The following is a 17,625-nucleotide window of genomic DNA, read 5'->3' as shown; positions in this document are numbered from 1 at the left end:
GTTTCAACTTGATTATTTACATGGAAGATGTTTGCAACTGAGGCACCGCTTGTGGTGCCCCCCCCCAACTTCAAATTAATTGCTTTTGGGGAACTCAGTGATTCCCAACCACCACTGGCTCTGTTCTAGAACTCAGCGAGTTGCAAAATGTTGTAAAATAAGAAGAGTTACTGATGCCTTCTGAATTCTCATTCATGTTAAGAATAATGTCTGTTATTTAAGCAGCCATGACCCTGAATCTCTCAGGGCTACCACCAGAGCCCCAGGTGGCTCCTGCTGATGTCCATATTTTATTGTGGAGTTGAAAAAATGTGACACAGTTGTTCATGATTTATTAGAATAAAAACTTTTATTTAATCTTATTTAATTAATTAATCTTATTTAATCTTAATCTGTGATAAAGAAATTATCTAGAAGACAGAAAGTGACCTTTCTCGAACAGCCTTTTCTTAGCACTTCTGACCATTTTCAGATTCCACACCTCTGTGCATGTTTTTGAAAAACAAAACAAAACATGAACCTAAACCAGAAGCTAATGAAATGTTTGTCTATATTAGGTAGAATAGATATGGATAAGATAAATATAACTTTTATAGAGTTTTAACTTTCAATCCTTATAAATGAATTATGAATTTAAAAATTAAAATGGGAAAACCTTAATATTGAATGCAAACAGAAATAAATGAACCTAACTGCATAGCATATCAAATTAATATTGTAGCCACACACCAAAAAGAATTAATTCAAGTATTTTTAACACAATTTTCTTATTGTACACTCTCTGTGTGATATATCCTAAGAGCAAAAAAAAATTGCAAGTGAATTTTGAATTTTAATCCAAATATTGTTGAGAGTCGTGTTGATAATTTTAAAACTATTTTGTGTATATCACAGGGTAGAGCAAATGAGTAAATATTTTAATGTTGTTGAACACCAGGGTTCTCACATGAAAGAAGGGAGCCTCAAATATGGAATGGGGAAAAGTAAGTAATATTCCTTTTAGATTTAAATTGGATATAAGTATGAACTCATAATTTGAAAAAAACTAAAAGTGTTTCCTAACTGTGCACTGAATGGTCTTAAAAATAGTGATCTCAGTATCAGTATGTACACTTAGCTTCTAGATAGATCTTGGCTTATAAAAACTATTCTTTACTATCTCAGTTCTGAGGTGGGAACTTCTGAGTTGGAATCTTCTTGTATCAGAAAGTGAGAAAGTACTCAAAGATTGATAGGAACGTTTCAAGAAGACATAGCAGCCTGCTTCAAGGGCCTTTTACTAGCCAAATTTGGTAATTTTGAGTATCGAAAGAAGTGATGTTAATGGATTGAAACCTATTGAATTTTTTTTAATCCATGAGTCCATAGGTAATAATAATAAAAAAAAATCAAAGGGGCAGGAGATGTCCAGGGTTGGGGTCAAGTCCTTCTTTACAAAAAAGTACCAGCTAATAAATGTAGGAAAATATATAGAACTAGAAAATCTCTATTTTGCATTACTGATGTAATTACTGATTATGACAAGTATCATCAACAGATAGTAAAATCATTAAGTAGGGCAGCCCGGGTGGCTCAGTGGTTTAGCGCCGCCTTCAGCCCAGGGCCTGATCCTGGAGACCCCGGATCGAGTCCCACGTCTGGCTCCCTGCATGGAGCCTGCTTCTTCCTCTGCCTGTGTCTCTGCCCCTCTGTGTGTGTGTGTGTGTGTGTGTGTGTGTGTGTGTGTGTGTGTGTGTGTGTGTCTCATGTATAAATAAATAAAAATTTTAAAAAATAAAATAAAATCATTAAGTAGGGATGCCGGGATGGCTCTGACCAACTGAAATCAAGAGCATCCGACTCTTGATTTCAGCTCGGGTCATCTCAGGGTCCTGAGACCAAGCCTCATCTTGGGCTCTGTACTCCATGGGAGGAGAGTCAGCGTGAGGATTCTCTCTCCTTTCTCTGCCCCTCCCCCCACTTGTGTGCGCATGCTCTCTCTCTCAAATAAATCTTTAAAAAATAAATTATTCAAAAAAATAAATAAATTATTCAATAAAATGTCATTTGGGAACAAATATTCCCACAGTCTCAAAATGTCATCCCACATATTAAAAATTACAAAAACAAAAATGTATCTTTACAATGGAGAGATTTGGCAGTAGGCACTACCATAACCAAGTAATCAAACTTTGCCTGCTCCAGTTATAGGTCAGATTGATATTATGAGCAAAGGGAAGTACACAATGTCACCTCTGAGGTGTCATTGCCAAAAATGTTTAATCTGAGTCCAATCACAAGGGCACTCACAGACAAATTCAGATTATATGGTATTCTACAAAACAATTAACCTGCATTTAAAAAAAAAAAAACTGGGGCACGTGGATGGCTAAATCAGTTAAGCATTTGCCTTCAGCTCAGGTCAGGAAGATTTTGGGATTAAGCCCTGCATCAGACTTCCTGCTGGGGGGGCGAGGGGGGGAGGAATCTGCTTCTTCCTCTTCCTCACCCCTGCTCATGCTCTCTCATTATCTCTTTCTCTCAAATAAATAAAATCTTTAATTTTTTTTATTTTTTAAGTTTTTATTTACTTAAGAGAGTCAGAGAGTAAGCACAAACAGGGGTAGGGGCAAAGGGAAAGGGAAAAACAGACTCCCAGCTGAGCAGAGAGGTGGTGGTGGTGCTTGATCCTAGGATCACTACCTGAGCCAAAGGCAGATGCTTAACTGACTGAGCCACCCAGGCACCTCTAAATTAAAAAAAAAAAAAAAAAAAAAAGTATCCATGAAAAGACCAAAAAGAAAAAAAAAAGGTAAGGGGGCTCTTTTAATTATGAAGAATAAAGAAATGTAGCAACCAAGTATATTGCTTAATTCTTGATTAGATCCTAGATCTTAAAAGGAAAAGAAAAAAGTATAGCCCTGGGGCAATTAGTGAAACTCAAATGTGGGCTAGGTATTAGATAATATTATATCAGTGTTAGTTTAATTCCTAGGAGATAATAAAATTATGTAGGAAACTGCTTTTGCTTTTATGAAATACATATTGAAGTATTTAGGGGTAAATATTATATGTTACCACCAAATTATTCAGCAATAACAGCGACAATAATAATAAAAAGTAAATAAAGAGAAAAAGCATATGCAGCAAAATATTAACACCTGGTGAATCTAATTGAAGTGTATTGCACTGGTCTTTCAACTTTTCTATAATATTAAAAATAAAAAATGAGGGGAAATAGTTGCTTTTCATTGATGATATTTCCATCAGATAGAATTTAGTATAGTTATTAATGTTTTCAAATAGTTTCTAAAATTCTTCCCTTTTAAGAAATTTTAAATGTTGAATAAATAAAATTCATAAAATTTATAAAAGATATTATAAATCACAATATAATGAACATTTATGTACCCATTAAAATAAGGAACATCAAACTCTTCTTTCCCTCCCTGATGTTAATGTTTCTCTTTTTTCAAAGGTAATAATTACTCTGAACTTTCTGTTTATTATTCCCTTGTTTTATTTATAGTTTTGCTAACTCCTAAACATTATACATTAGTATATGCTATATTAATTATAGTATATTAATATATAAACAATATAACTCCTAAACAATATATTAAATTTCACATCCTTTAGACTTTTTTATAAATAGAATCTGTGCATGTGTCTGTAATTTACTTTTTACACTCAGCATTACATCCCTGAGATGGATTCTGTTGTTGTATGTAACTGTAATTCATTTTACTGCTTTTTAGTGTTATATTACATGAATATATCACACATTTAAAAAATCAATTTAGGGATGCCTGGGTGGCTCAGCGGTTGAGCATCTGCCTTTGGCTCAGGGCGTGACCCCAGAGTCCGGGATCAAGTCCCACATCAGGCTCCCTGCGAGGAGCCTGCTTCTCTCTCTGCCTGTCTCTGCTTCTCTCTCTGTGTCTCTCATGAATAAATAAAATCTTATTTAAAAATCAATTTACTACTGATAGACATTTAGATTGTTTCTAGTTTTTTTACTTTTTCAAACAGTGCTGGTCCACAAATAAGAATTTCTCTAAAAGTAGAATTGTTGTGGCATAGGTTAAGTACATTTTAAATTTTACCAAATAATGCTAATTTTCTTTCCAAAGTGATTCTATTTACACTCCCACCAATAATGTATGTGTTTCAGTTGCAAATATTTGATAAGGTCTTGTTTCTTTTAAATTTTTCTATTTCAAAATAATTTTAGATCTACAGAAAAGTCACAAAAACTGTGCAAAAATACAAAAATGAAATTAAGAAAACAATTTATAATAGCATCAAAAAGAATGAAATTCTTTGGCAGATATTTGACAAAACATGTATAAAACTTAGAAAATATTGTTGAAAGAAATTAAAGAGGACCTAAATAAATGGAAAGACATCCTATGTTCATGAATTGGAAGGCATTAACACTTTTAAGATGGCAATATTTCTTAAATGGAGCTACAGATTCAGTGCATTCCCTATTAAAAGTCCAGATGGCTTCTTTATAGAAATTAACAAGTTGACCATAAAATCCATACAATACAAAGCTGCAGTAATCAAGACCCTGCAATACTGACATAAGGATAGACATATAAATCAATGGGATAGAATTGGGAGAGTCCAGAAATAAACCCCCCTATTGGTAGCCAACTGAACTTTGACCAGGGTGACAAGACCATTCAATGGGCAGAGAATCTTTTCAACAAATGATATGGGGCAACTGGATATCCATATACAAAAGAATAAATTTGGACCCCCCACAACACAAAAAGTGACTCAAAATAAATTAAAGACTTAAACATAAGAGCTAAAACTAAAAATTCATGGAAGAAAACATAGGTGAAAAATCTTCATGACTCTGGATTAAGCAATGATTTCTTAGGTATGATTCCAAAAAGCACAAAAATAAAAAAATAAACTGGACACGATCAAAATTTAAAGCAGTTGTGTATCAAGAAAATGAAAGGGGTTGGGATCGCTGGGTGGCTCAGCAGTTTAGCGCCTGCCTTCGGCCCAGGGTGTGATCCTGTAGTCCCGGGATCGAGTCCTGGGATGGAGTCCCACATCAGGCTCCTTGCATGGAGCCAGCTTCTCCCTCTGTCTATGCCTCTGCCTGCCTCTCTCTCTCTCTCTCTCTGTCTCTCATGAATAAATATTTTTTAATATTTTATTTATTTATTCATGAGAGATACAGACTTAGAGAGAGAGGCAGAGACACAGGCAGAGGGAGAAGCAGGCTCCATGCAGGGAGCCCAATGTGGGACCTGATCCCAGGACTCCAGGATCACACCCTGGACCAAAGGCAGGCGCTAAACCGCTGAGCCACCCAGGGATCCCATGAATAAATCTTTTTAAAAAGAAAAAGGAAATGAAAGGGAACTCACAGAATAGGAAACATTATTTTTTTATTTTTATTTTTATTTTTTTAAATTTTTATTTATTTATGATAGTCACAGAGAGAGAGAGAGAGAGGCAGAGACACAGGCAGAGGGAGAAGCAGGCTCCATGCACTGGGAGCCCGAAGTGGGATTCGATCCCGAGTCCCCGGGATCCCGCCCTGGGCCAAAGGCAGGCGGCAAACCGCTGCGCCACCCAGGGATCCCTATTTTTTTATTTTTTAAAAGTATTTAAATTCCAATTAGCATACACTGTAATATTAGTTTCAGGTGTACAATATAGTGATTCAGCATTTCTATACAGCACCCAGTGCTCATCACAAGTGAATTCCTTAATCTCTCCATCACCTATTTAACCCATCCCCCCATCTACTTCTCTTTTGGTAGCAATCAGTTTGTATTTTATAGTGAAGGATCAGTTTTTTGGGTTGTCTCTCTCTCTCTCTCTCTCTCTCTCTCTCTTTAATCTTTGCTCATTTGTTTTGTTTCTTAAATTCCACATATGAGTGAAATCGTATGGTATTTGTCTTTTTGCATCTTATTTTGCTCAGCATAATACTCCCTAGGTCCCTCCATGTCGTTGCAAATGGCAAGATTTCATTCTTTTTTGTGGCTGGGTAATATTCCATATTGTATATATACCACATCTTTATCCATTCATCAGTAGACATCTGGGATGCTTCCATAACTTGGCTATTATAGATAATGCTGCTATAAACATTGGGGTGCATGTATCCCTTTGAGTTAGTATTTTTGTATTTTTTAGGTAAAACCCTAGTGATGCAATTGCTGGATTTTAGGGTAGTTCAATTTTTAACTTTTTGAGGAACCTTCATACTGTTTTCTACAGTGACTGTTCCAGTTTGCATTCTCTCCAACAGTGCAAGAGGGTTCCCCTTTCTCCACAGCCTCACTAATGCCTACTATGTCTTGTATTGTTGATTTTAGCCATTCTGACAGGTCTGAAGTGATATTGTAGCTTTGATTTGCATTTCTCTGATAAGTGATGATGAGCATCTCTTTTGTTGGCCATCTGGATGTCTTCTTTGGAGAAATACCTGTTCATGTCTTCTTTCCGTTTTTAAATTGGATTATTCACTTTTCGGAGCATTGAGTTTGATAAGTTCTTTATATATTTTAGTTACTAACCCTTTATCAGATAGGTCATTTGCAAATATCTTTGAGAATGGGAGAAATTCTTTGCAAATCATATATCTGAGAAGGAACTTCTATCTACATCATTTAAGACCTATTACAACTCAATAATAAAAAGACAAATAGCCCAATTAGGATATGGGTAAAGGATCTGAAGAGGCACTTACCCAAAGTAAATATACAGATGGCCAGTGAGCACATGAAAATGTGTTCAACATTATTAACCAAAAGAAACATGAAAATCAAAACCACAATGAATTATTACTTCACACTTACTAGAATGGATATGAGAGAGAAAAACAATAACAAGTGTTGCTGAATATGTAGAGAAATTGGAACCTCACACACTTCTGGTGGGAATGTAAATGGCATAGCCACTTTATAAAACAGTCTAGTATTTCCTCAAATGGTTAAATAAATAACTACCATGAAATACAGCAATTCCACTGCTCTATATGAAATGAGAGAGAAGTGAAAAACGTATGTTCACATATAAGCCCTTACACAAAAGTTTATAGCAGTATTACTCATAATAGCCAAAAGGTAGAAAGAGTTCAAATGTTAATTATGTCCATGGTGAATGGATATATAAAATGTGATGATCCATACAATGGAATATTATTCAGCAATAAGAAGAAATAAAGTATTGATGATGCATGCCACATTGATGAAACTTGAAAACATTACTCCAAGTGAAAGAAGCCAGTCACACAAGATCATATATTGTTATGATTCCATTTATATTAAACATTTAGAATAAGCAAATCTATAGAGAAAATAGATTAATAACTGCCCAGGGCTGGGGAACCCAAGGGGAAATTGAGGGGTGATGGTTAAAGGATACAAGCTTTCATTTGGAAGTCATGAAAATATTCTAAAATCATTTGTAATGATTGTTATACAACTCTGTGAATATACTAAAGACTACTGAAATGTACATTATGAAAAAAATGTACATTATGAATGAGTGAATTGTATGTGAACTATCTTATAGTAAATGTGCTATAAAACAGCAGAGTTCACACACACCCTTCACCACCTTCCATTTAGAGTTGACAACTTATGTACCTATAGTACAATTACCAAAACGGAATCAATCCTGAACAATACTATTAACTAAAGACCTCACCAGTTTCCCCTTAAGGTCATTTATCTGTTTCAGGATTGAATCCAGGATCCCACATTGCATGCAATTTCTGTGTCCTCTTAGTCTTCTGCAAATGTGACATTTTTAAAAAATATTTCATTGTTTTGCATAGCCTTAACAGTTTTGGCAAATACTAGGCAGTTGTTTTGTTTAAAGTCTCTCAATTTGGGAAATATGTATGGAGGTCTCTTTCTGAGGTCTAGCCCTGTGCCCAAAGTACTTTGTCTTATTAATACAGGTCAATAGGTCTTAGTCTCTGGGAAGGCAAATCTGTCCCACCTCTACTTTAGGACTGTCTTCACTGTTCTCGGTCCTTTGCTCTGCCACATACATTTTTAAAACAATTTTTCAAGGTAAAAGAAACTGTTAGAATTTTTGTTGGAATTACATTGTACCTCTAGATGAACTTGAAGAGAATTTATTTTTAACTACATTTTATGAGATAGCTCTGTTTAGGTCTTCTTTAATGTCATTAACAGTTTCATCATTTTCTCTGAAGAGCTCTTATACACTTTTTCTAAGACTTATTTCTAGATACCTAATATCTTTATGTTATTGTAAGTGTTTTTGAAAAATATATACTTAACTGTTTGCAGATAGTGTATAGAAATGCAGTTAATTTTTATAAACTGATATTGATTCTATCAACTTAACCAAATTCTTATTAATTTTTTTGATTTATCTGTGGAGTGTCTTGTGTTTTCTACACAGACATATTGTTAGTAAATAATGATAGTTTTGTTTCTTATTTTACAGTTACAAGCGAAAAATATCAGGATATACAATCACAAAATACTAGAGGTAGCACAATATGCATAGGAAAAGACACAGGGAGGAATGCACAGAAATGTTCACAGCAGCTTATTTTGAGTTAATTACGAATAAATTTTTCTTTTTAATATATCTCTATACTTTCCAGTTTTTCAAGATGAGTATCTATCACTTTCATAACCAGGAAAGAAACAAAACTTAAAAATAAAAGCAAGTCTAAAACAAACTTTAAAGGTAAGGATTACCTACTAAAATTGCCCAGTTAGAAATTAAAAAATCAAGTACCTATGATATGCCTGCTCCCCACCCAAATTTACCACTGTAGAGCCAGATGGCTGCATAGTTACAGACCAATACATATGTTATATCTAAGAGAACAACCTCTTAGATTCATGGAACTTTGTCTTTCCATTAGGGCATGTATGAAATTGCCTGGTAAAGGTGTTTCTTTATTCGTTTATTTCAAGATGTAGTCAACTCTAAATTATCCATAAGAAATATTTTTATTTTTTATAAATTATTTATGATCTTTTCATAGTAAGTTACCATTAACTTCCACTACTTACTTCCTAGGGATAAACTTAGGAAATAGACTGATTTCCAGCTGGCAGTCCTCTCCCTCTTATACAGATAAGGAAATAGAAGCCCCCAGAGATTAAGTAGGTTCTCTATTTCTCTACTTACCTCCTCTGTCACCTCCTCCATAGCACGTACTTGTCTCCCGTCATGACACTTGTCAAAATCATCCATCTGCTCCATCATAAGCTCCACGGAGTTAAGATCTTTGTCCTGCTGTCCTGTATATATCCATGACTAACACAATACCTGATAATAGTACCTGATACATAGTGGATGCTCAGTAAATCACTATGGAATGTTGAATGAATTTTATAAGCAATCCACTTTCAAAAAAATCAGAATACCTGCCACATTAAATGTTTGATTGCTTTCAGATATAGTCCCAGTAACACTTGGCTACATTTGGGTAGAAACTAGAAACAATGTCTGGATAAAGTCTTCTCATGAAAAATGTTCAAAAGCGAAATGGCTTTTCTGTTTACCTTCTCTGGTATAATGAATTTTTCATACGGTAAAACATTTCTCCTATTTTATGACATTTAGAGCTTTTACTATTACAGGATGTTAACTGCATGTAGTTGTTAATTGAGCTGATTTTATCTGAAAAGAAAAGCTAGATAAAACTAAGTCAACATAATTCTATAAAAGTCTCTTAATTTAACTTGTTTCTTCTTTTTAACTTTAATTTTTTTCACATGGTTGTGGCTGGTGGGTATGGCTAATATTGGATGCTAAATAGATACCCTCTAGCCCTTGGAGCCCAGGCTGGTCCTCAGGTCCCTGTGACATATCTAACCCCTAAATTAGCCTTCTGGTTCCTTCTCTTTCTTGGAAGGCTGTGGACTTGAATCACAAGACTCTCATATCAGGGGGTTAATCTTCCCCTCACGTGGCTAAGGGTCTGGAGGAGGGGGTTGCCCTTGATTTGGGATTTTTTCCCCCATCTTTATTGGGATATAATTGCCATATAATGTTGTGTAAGTTTAAGGTGTACAATGTACACCTTGATGACTTAATACTGGTATATATTGTGAAATGTTTATCACAATAAGGTTAGTTAACACATCCTTCACCTCACATAACTATCATTTTGTCTCTTCATTTGAAAGGAGGATTTGATGTTTTAATTGAGTATCCCAACAACACCTTTATGTGCCTTGAACTTTTTAGATGTTTGAATGTGGAAGTAGTTATATTATAGATAGGGATAATGATACAGTACTGAAGTTTTCATTTCTGGTAATTTAACAATATAGTAATACTGGGTAATTTGGTTCATTTTATTAATTTGGTACATGATCCAGCATTAATTGAGGATGGCCCATACTCTAGATACTGTTCAAAACTGTCACTATATAAAATGAGTAAAATATTACCTAAAAAAGCTCATAGTCTAGTGATGACATATTTGGACATCTTATGGTATTTTCCTTTTTCTTACATATGTTTCATTGCGAAATTTGGGGTAAAGAAGACTTGTGTGATTTTATTAATTTGAGAGCTATAGCTCTGAGTGGCCTATGGCAGATGTCAGCAGCAGCACTTCAATATAAATAGAATTTAATTAGACAGAAGCCTCGTACATTTAATTAGACAGAAGCCTCGTACATTCGACTCCTTCTACTTAATGTATCAGATCGTTCATTCCCTGTTGCCCTTTGTTGAGGTGTAGGAGGTGGGGTGGAGGGTTCTAAAGAATAAGAAATCTTCTATTTCCTCATCAAAATTGTAGTGGGGAATATGCAGAAGGAAAAATATCTGCTCTGTAAACCTATACATGTGGCTACTTCTCAGTATATCAGTTAACATTGAACTTGTTTATTTCATTTATATGCATGTATGTGAAAAGATAAATTCTGTTTTTCTTCTTGGCAGGTGTCCTTGTAGACTTGGGTCTGGAGGAAAATGGGACAGCTTATCAGAGAGCAGAGAAATATGTTGTTCGTCTAGACAATGAGATTCAAACCAAGTTTGAAGTTTTTATGAGAAGGGTAAAACAGAACCCGTACACACTGTTTGTACTGGTTCATGACAACTCCCATGTGGAACTAACGAGGTGATTGCTTCAGAGGGAGCAAATACAGTATTTCTTCTAGCACAGCAATGGTTTTATCATAATTTCCTGAAAACACTTGGCATATTCTTATTGGTAATTTATTCCTACTTTCCCTGTGCTTTCAACTTTCTCTACCAATTTAGTGCTGATTTCATTTTAACTATACCGTGAGTGAATTTAGACATCCCTGTTAAAAGGGCACCTGGGTGACACAGTCAGTTAAATGGCCAACTCAAGGTTTTGGCTCAGATCGTGATCTCAGGGCCATGATTTGAGGGTCCTGAGGCCAAGCCCTGCCTCGAGCTCCTTGCTCAGTAGGGATCCTGCTTAAGTTTCTCTCTCTCCTCCCTCTGCCCCTCCCCCAGCTCATGGGCTCTCTCTCTTTCTCTCTCTCTTTCTCAAATAAATAAATCTTTTTTAAAAAGAAAGGAAAAAACCTCTGTAAAAAAAAAAGCTGTCTTCAGGGTATTGTGGAACTCAGCTGCCTCAGAGAATGGGCAATAGCAGGAAGGTGAGGTTTATGAGCCCCAAGCAGGGTCATATGCTTTCCTATGCCCACCCTTTCTCTCCCCAGTTCTTTTTCTTCCTCTTCTCTTCTTCCCTCTTCTGCATTGCTCCTTTTGTGTTTCTCTCCTACCCACATACCTTTAACAGTAGTAAAGATGCCACTTCAAGATCTGAGAGCAAGGATGCCTGGCTGGCTCAATCAGAGGAGGAAGTGACTTGAGATTTTTGAGTTTGAGATTTTTAGTTTGAGCCCCATATTGGGTATAGAGATTACTAAAAAAAAATAATAATAAACTCAAAAACAAATTTAAAAAAAAAAAAGGCCTGAGAGCAAATGTGAAACCTTCCCCAATTTACCAGTTTAAACAAGAGAATAACCTATTTCTCAGGTGAATTTACTGTAGAAGAATAGTAAATATGGTATCATGATGGAGCCAGTTTTGCTCCCAGATCAAATTATAGTAATTATCTGTTAGGATGTATCTTTGATCTTATGGGTTAAAAAGGCAAGTTCAGGCATCATCAAGTTCATAGTTTCCTTTCTTCAGGACATACTGAGTTTAAGAATATGAAAGATTTGGCACCTGTTGTAGAAATATCAGAATTGCAAAAGCGCTTATTCAGAAGCTAGGAGTGTTTGGCACTCCACAATCTGAACTCTAAAGCCATATGTAGGTATAAATAAGATCTAGCACAGCATGTTAGATTTAGAAGAAAGGAAAGAAAGAGGGGGAAGGAAGGAAGGAAGGAAGGAAGGAAGGAAGGAAGGAAGGAAGGAAGGAAGGAAGGAAGGAAGGAAGGAGAGGGAGGAAGAAAAGAAGGAAGGAAGGAAGGAAGGAAGGAGAGGGAGGAAGAAAGAAAGAAAGAAAGAAAGAAAGAAAGAAAGAAAGAAAGAAAGAAAGAAAGAAAGACATGAAGAGACTTTGCCCAGATGCTGTTCAGTTGCTCCTAGTGTTCTATGAGCAAAAATAGCTCAGTGACCTGATATACCTCATCTTTGAAAGTTTGGAGTAATAGCTCTGAGGATGTGTATTGGATCATTCTATATTTAATTCCCCGGGGCACTGAGATTATTTCTTTGACAAAAAAGATGTGGTTTTGAGGCTGCATAGCAATCTGGTACATCTAAATTGAAAGAACTGAAAATGATTCAGAAATAAAAATTTTGGTCATAGTGAGGGAGGGGTTGGAGGACCCTCTGTAACCTCCCCATAGTCAAACATACTCAAGGGAGGAAGGAGACTGGTGTTAATACAGAGGGATCTCTTATAGTTTGGGGGCCTCTCTGGGATACCAATTGTTGCACAGTTATAAGTGTCAGGTTTTGATGGAAAAACTCTCATTCAGATGAGCTTTCAGACCAAAGTGATCCATCTCAACTACAGATTTGGGTATCCTTGGCCTATAGAACTGAGTTACACTTTGAGGTATATCAGGCACAGACTGAAAAAGAAAAAAAATATCTTTGAGATCTGTCTGAAAGTGGTAAGAAAGAGTGTAATTATTGCTCTTTCAAATTAAATGTTGGTTGCCTCTAATCCTGTTTCCAATTAAAAAGAACTAGAAAAATAAAAATGAAAGCATTAGCTCCATTTTGAAGTCTGTCTCTGTACCTAATCCCTTAAATTAGGAAGTATTAATGTGGCTTTCAATATTTCTACAGTGTCATTTCCGGTTCTTTGTCACATGGTGAACCCAGTCATGGATTGGCTGACAGAGTCATTAACTGTAGAGAAGTCCTGGAAGCTTTCAACCTGCTGGTGCTCCAGGTTAGCTCCTTCCCATACACGCTACAGACCCAACAGTCTCGAATCAGCTCCAGCAATGAGGTTCACTGGATACAGCTGGACAGCATGGTGAGTCTCTATTCTGCTCTGATACACTCATGTTCTCAGTTCCCCAGGGAGCAGAATCTTGTAATAAAATATGGTCATGGCTTTGTAAAATAATACAAGAGTTCAAAAATCTAACATAAAGTTTTATCTCCTAAAAGTTCCATATAATTACAATTATTATAAGATTAAAAACTAGTGAGTAGTGTCCTATATAAAAATCTGATTATGTTCTTTTTTAGGTTATCATGCAGATACAAAATTATCTATCCCATATAATTTTCCCCAAAAAAATGTGATATTATCTTATATGGCCACCAGTAACCTAGATTATATTTATGACTTTAAATGATTAATTTCAATCTGAGATGTGGAAATTTTATTGTCCTTTTGAATGGCTCTTCTGTTATGTTTTAGTCTTGCTGATCTATGACTAAATTATGTTCCTGTTCCCCCAGGAACTAGATTTTTTCTTGTAATCAGTTCTCAGTCTTCTGGTTGAAATAGGGAATTATGATACTGTTATTTTAAATTACTCATTAACAGTACTTAATGTGTTGAGAGCAATCATCTCAAAGTTGTACATATTCAGGACATTACGGGTTTTTTTGGCTCCAACCCCTAACACCTGGAAAATATTTTCTATGACCTATACAGTGTGTGATAAAGATACTATCAAAGAAAAGAGGGCACCTGGGTGGCTCAGTTGGTTGGGCATCTACCTTCATCTCAGGTCATGATCCCAATATCCTGAGATCAGCTTCCTGCTCAGCCTGCTTCTCCCTCTGCCCCTCCACTTGTTCATGTTCTCTCTCTCTCTTTCTCAAGTAAATAAATAAAATCTTTTAAAAAGAAAAGAAAAGAAATGAGTGTTTCATAAAAAAAACAATAAAGATTAGTCATCAAGCAATGGATTCTTTGTTTAAAATTATTGAACATAATGATATTTTTAAATAAACATGTTTAAGTAAAGAATGCCAGATATGTCTTACATAAAAATAACATTTATTCATTTATCAACCCAGAGCATTTCATTGTTATGAAGTAGGTAACTGTTCCCTGACTTGCAGCTCTTATTTTTGAGTATTGGTTTGTTCTTTGTAGTCAAGTAAACTCAGGTCATTGAATCATGTTGGCATCAACCATGCCTCCCTTGTGACAACTATCTCAATGTGTTTACTATCACATAGAGATTGCTTTGAGCTCTCACTTTGTAGTATCTTCTCAATGGCATCTTTGTCAGTTGGATGTCAAGTTACAGGTGAGATTGAGGGTCTAAAGTGCAGGGGTGTAGCATGCACCTGAAGGTGACCCAAGTAGTTGCCCTGACATAGAATGGGATTATCAATAGAACTGATGAAAGGAAAGATTGTTTTTTAAACCAAAAGTTTTACCATTAAACGTTCAGTTTCAATATATTGTTGGGGAGCAGGGGAGAGAACTATCCTAATTTACCGTGTTGGTGTCGTCTTTTCTGGAAAGGATCACGCCAGTGATAGTAAGAACTCATAACTTCTGCCCGTTACCTTCTTCTGAGATGAAATAATAGGGAAATAGGCTTAAAATAATTTTCCTTTGAAGTCATTTCTGGGTGCTTGGGTGGCTCAGTCCATTGAGTGTCTGACTCTTGATTTCAGCTCAGGTCATGATCTCGAGGTGGTGAGATGGAGCCCCATGTCAGGCCATGCACTCAGCATGGAATCTGATTGAGATTCTCTCCCCATCTCCCTCTGCCCATCCCCCTGTATCTGCTCTCTCTCTCTCTCTCTCTCTCTCTCAAATAAATAAATAAATAAATAAATAAATAAATAAATAAATAAAATATTTTTTAAAAAGTCATTTCTATGACTATGGTTACTTTTTAGGCACAATAATGGTACTATGATTATATTTTTTAAAAGATTCTTATCTTAGAGGCATCTAGTGAAGTATTTATGAATTAAAAATTTGATGTCCAAGATCTAATCAAAATAATTGAGGGGAAGGGAGTTATATTCTAATAAAGTTTTTTTTTTTAAATCATCACTATGAAATTGAGATCAGCATAGAAAAAAGATAAAAACTTTGAATCCAATTTACAACACCCTTACACATTAGGGAAGAAGCTCCTAACCATTGCCTCCTTTTGTTATCCTGAGGCCAGTGTCCTCAAAAAGGAAAAATTGAGAAAAGCAGAGTAATTCAGTTTAAAAAATACTGAGCATTTGTAGGCTTGTATTAGATCTCATATTAGATCCAAGAACACACAGAGAGACTCTTTAAAGGAGAAAGCAGGTGCATATTAAAGTGACTGTTATCCAAAACAGAGTAAGATATACATAGCGAAAACAATTTGGTGATTACCAGAGGCAGGAGTGAGGTGAGTGAAATGCATAAATGGGGTCAAAAGGTATAAACTTCCAGTTTTAAAGTAAGAAGTCCTGGGGATGTAATGTACAGCATGGCGACTGTAGTTAATATTGTATGGTATATTTGAAAGTTGCTAAGAGAGTAGATCTTAGAAGTTCATATCACCAGAAAAAAATTATATGTGCTGATGGACTTGCTGTGGTGATCATTTTGCAATATATATGCAGACATACCTCACTTTATTATGTTTTGTTTTATTGCACTTTGCAGATATTTCATTTTTTACAAATTGAATATTTGTAGCAACCCTGCATCAAGGAAGTCTGTTGGCACCATTTTTCCAACAGCATTTGCTCACTTCATGTCTCTGTGTCACATTTTGGTAATTCTCACAATATTTCTGACTTTTTCATTATTATTATATTTATTATGATGATCTATGATCATTGATCCATGATGTTTCTATTGTAAACACAATAGTAGATTTAGCATTGTGGCACAATTCCATATCCATGTAAGAATGTGAACTAAGGGGCACCTAGGTGGCCCAGTGGCTGAATATCTGCCTTTGGCTCGGGTCATGATCCCGGGGTCCTAGGATCAAGTCCCGCATCAGACTCCTGGTGGGGAGCCTGCTTCTCCCTCTGCCTGTGTCTCTGCCTCTCTCTGTGTGTCTCTCATGAGTAAATAAATAAAACCTTAAAAAAAAAAAGAATGTGAACTAAATATTATTGTTCATTGACAACACACCTGATCACCCAAGAGCTCTGATGGAGATGTACAATGAAATGAATGTGGTTTTCATGCCTGCTAATACAACACCCATTCTGTGGCCCATGGATCAAGGAGTAACTTCAATTTTCAAGACCTATGATTCAAGAAAGTACATTTCATAAGGCTATAGTAGCAGTAATAGATAGTGATTGCTCTGATGGATCTAGACAAAGTTAGTTGAAAACCTTCTAGAAGGAAAAAAAAAACCTTCTGGAAGGAAATTTATCATTCTAGATCGTTGAGACATTCATGGTTTTAGGAGAAGGTCAAAATATCAATATTAACAGGAGTTTGGAAGAAGTTGATTCCAAAATCATGTACAACTTTGAGAAGATCAAGACTTCAGTGGAGAAAGTCCCTGTAGATGTGGTAGAAATAGCAAGAGAACTAGAATTAGGAGTGGAGACTGAGGGTGTGACTAAATTGTTACAAGATCATAAGACTTTAATGATAAGAAGTTGCTTCTTAAGGCTGAACACAGAAAGTGGTTTCTTGAGATAGAATCTACTCCCAGTGAAGATGCTGTGAAGATTATTGAAATGACAACAAAGGACTTAGCTGGGAAAGCAGTGGCAGGGTTTGAGAGGATTGACTCCAATGTTGAAAGAAGTTCTGTGGTGAAATGCTATCAAACAGTACCACATGCCACAGAAAAATCATTCATAAAAAGAAAAATCCTTTGATGTGGCAAACTTCATTGTTGTCTTATTTAAAGAAATTGCTGCAGCCATCCCCAGCCTTCAACAACCACCACCCCAATCAGTCAGCAGCCAACATCAGGACAAGACCCTCCACCAGCAAAAAGATTATGATTTGCTGAAAGTTCAGATGATGGTTAGCATTTGTAAGCAATAAAGTATCTTTTAATTAATGTATGTACATTGGTTTTCAGATATAATGCTATTTCACACTTAATAGACTACAGTATAGTATAAACATAACTTTTGTGTGTATTAGAAAACCAAACAGTTCTTCATTTTAATGACCACCTGCTTTATTGTGGTGGTCTGGAACCAAACCCTCAAATCTCCAAGGTATGCCTATACATAAATAGAATCATTATGTTGT

At 35.7% G+C, this 17,625-nt stretch overlaps 1 protein-coding gene across 1 annotated transcript in view; it reads left to right on the top strand.

Annotated features, from left to right (window-relative positions):
* The window catches only part of GREB1L (GREB1 like retinoic acid receptor coactivator), a 156,855-nt gene that overhangs the window by 100,131 nt on the left and 39,099 nt on the right, over window positions 1-17,625 (top strand). The window contains exons 17-18 of the mRNA XM_055323629.1: window positions 10,915-11,095; window positions 13,266-13,458. Coding sequence (XP_055179604.1) covers window positions 10,915-11,095; window positions 13,266-13,458 — 374 coding nt within the window. The remainder of the gene's footprint in view (window positions 1-10,914; window positions 11,096-13,265; window positions 13,459-17,625) is intronic.

This window comes from Nyctereutes procyonoides, unplaced genomic scaffold (assembly GCF_905146905.1).
Source record: "Nyctereutes procyonoides isolate TBG_1078 unplaced genomic scaffold, NYPRO_anot_genome, whole genome shotgun sequence".
In the NCBI taxonomy this organism is placed as follows: domain Eukaryota; kingdom Metazoa; phylum Chordata; class Mammalia; order Carnivora; family Canidae; genus Nyctereutes; species Nyctereutes procyonoides.
Note: the sequence above shows the minus strand (reverse complement) of the source record. Positions and strands in the feature narration are given on the sequence as shown.